The following is a 380-nucleotide window of genomic DNA, read 5'->3' on the forward strand; positions in this document are numbered from 1 at the left end:
CGACCAACCGCTGCGCAGCCCCATGGCCCCGCCGCCCGCCCGGTAGTGCCCAAAGTGGGGCGCCCCTCCCGGCGGGGGCACGGCGCTGTCATCCGTGGAGACCCCCGGGAAGGGCCCCCGGGACCGGGCCGCCGTGCTCTGCTTGCCCCCCATGCTCGCCCGGGCCCCGATGGGGCGGGAACCTGGAGGCCGAGGCCCTCCCCCACTTCTCAGCGGCGGGGAGAGGGCTGGGCGAGCATAAAGGGGAAGGGAGTCAAAAAGGAGATCGGGAGGGGGAAAAAGAAAAAGAAAAAAGGAAACCCGCGGGGCGGGAGCGGCAGGCGGGCAGGGAGCCCAAACAAAGAATTTAAAACGATCCGAGCCAAGCGCATGTTTCCCCT

At 68.9% G+C, this 380-nt stretch overlaps 1 protein-coding gene across 1 annotated transcript in view; it reads right to left on the reverse strand.

The window, feature by feature from the left end:
• ZNRF1 (zinc and ring finger 1, E3 ubiquitin protein ligase) overlaps nucleotides 1–374 on the reverse strand; it is a 105,171-nt gene extending 104,797 nt beyond the window's left edge. Inside the window, exon 1 of the mRNA XM_006755821.2 lies at nucleotides 9–374. Within this exon, the coding sequence (XP_006755884.1) occupies nucleotides 9–153 (145 nt within the window). The 5' untranslated portion in view covers nucleotides 154–374. The remainder of the gene's footprint in view (nucleotides 1–8) is intronic.
• Between the last annotated feature and the right edge of the window lie 6 nt (nucleotides 375–380).

This window comes from Myotis davidii, unplaced genomic scaffold (genome assembly GCF_000327345.1).
Source record: "Myotis davidii unplaced genomic scaffold, ASM32734v1 scaffold453, whole genome shotgun sequence".
Lineage (NCBI taxonomy): Eukaryota > Metazoa > Chordata > Mammalia > Chiroptera > Vespertilionidae > Myotis > Myotis davidii.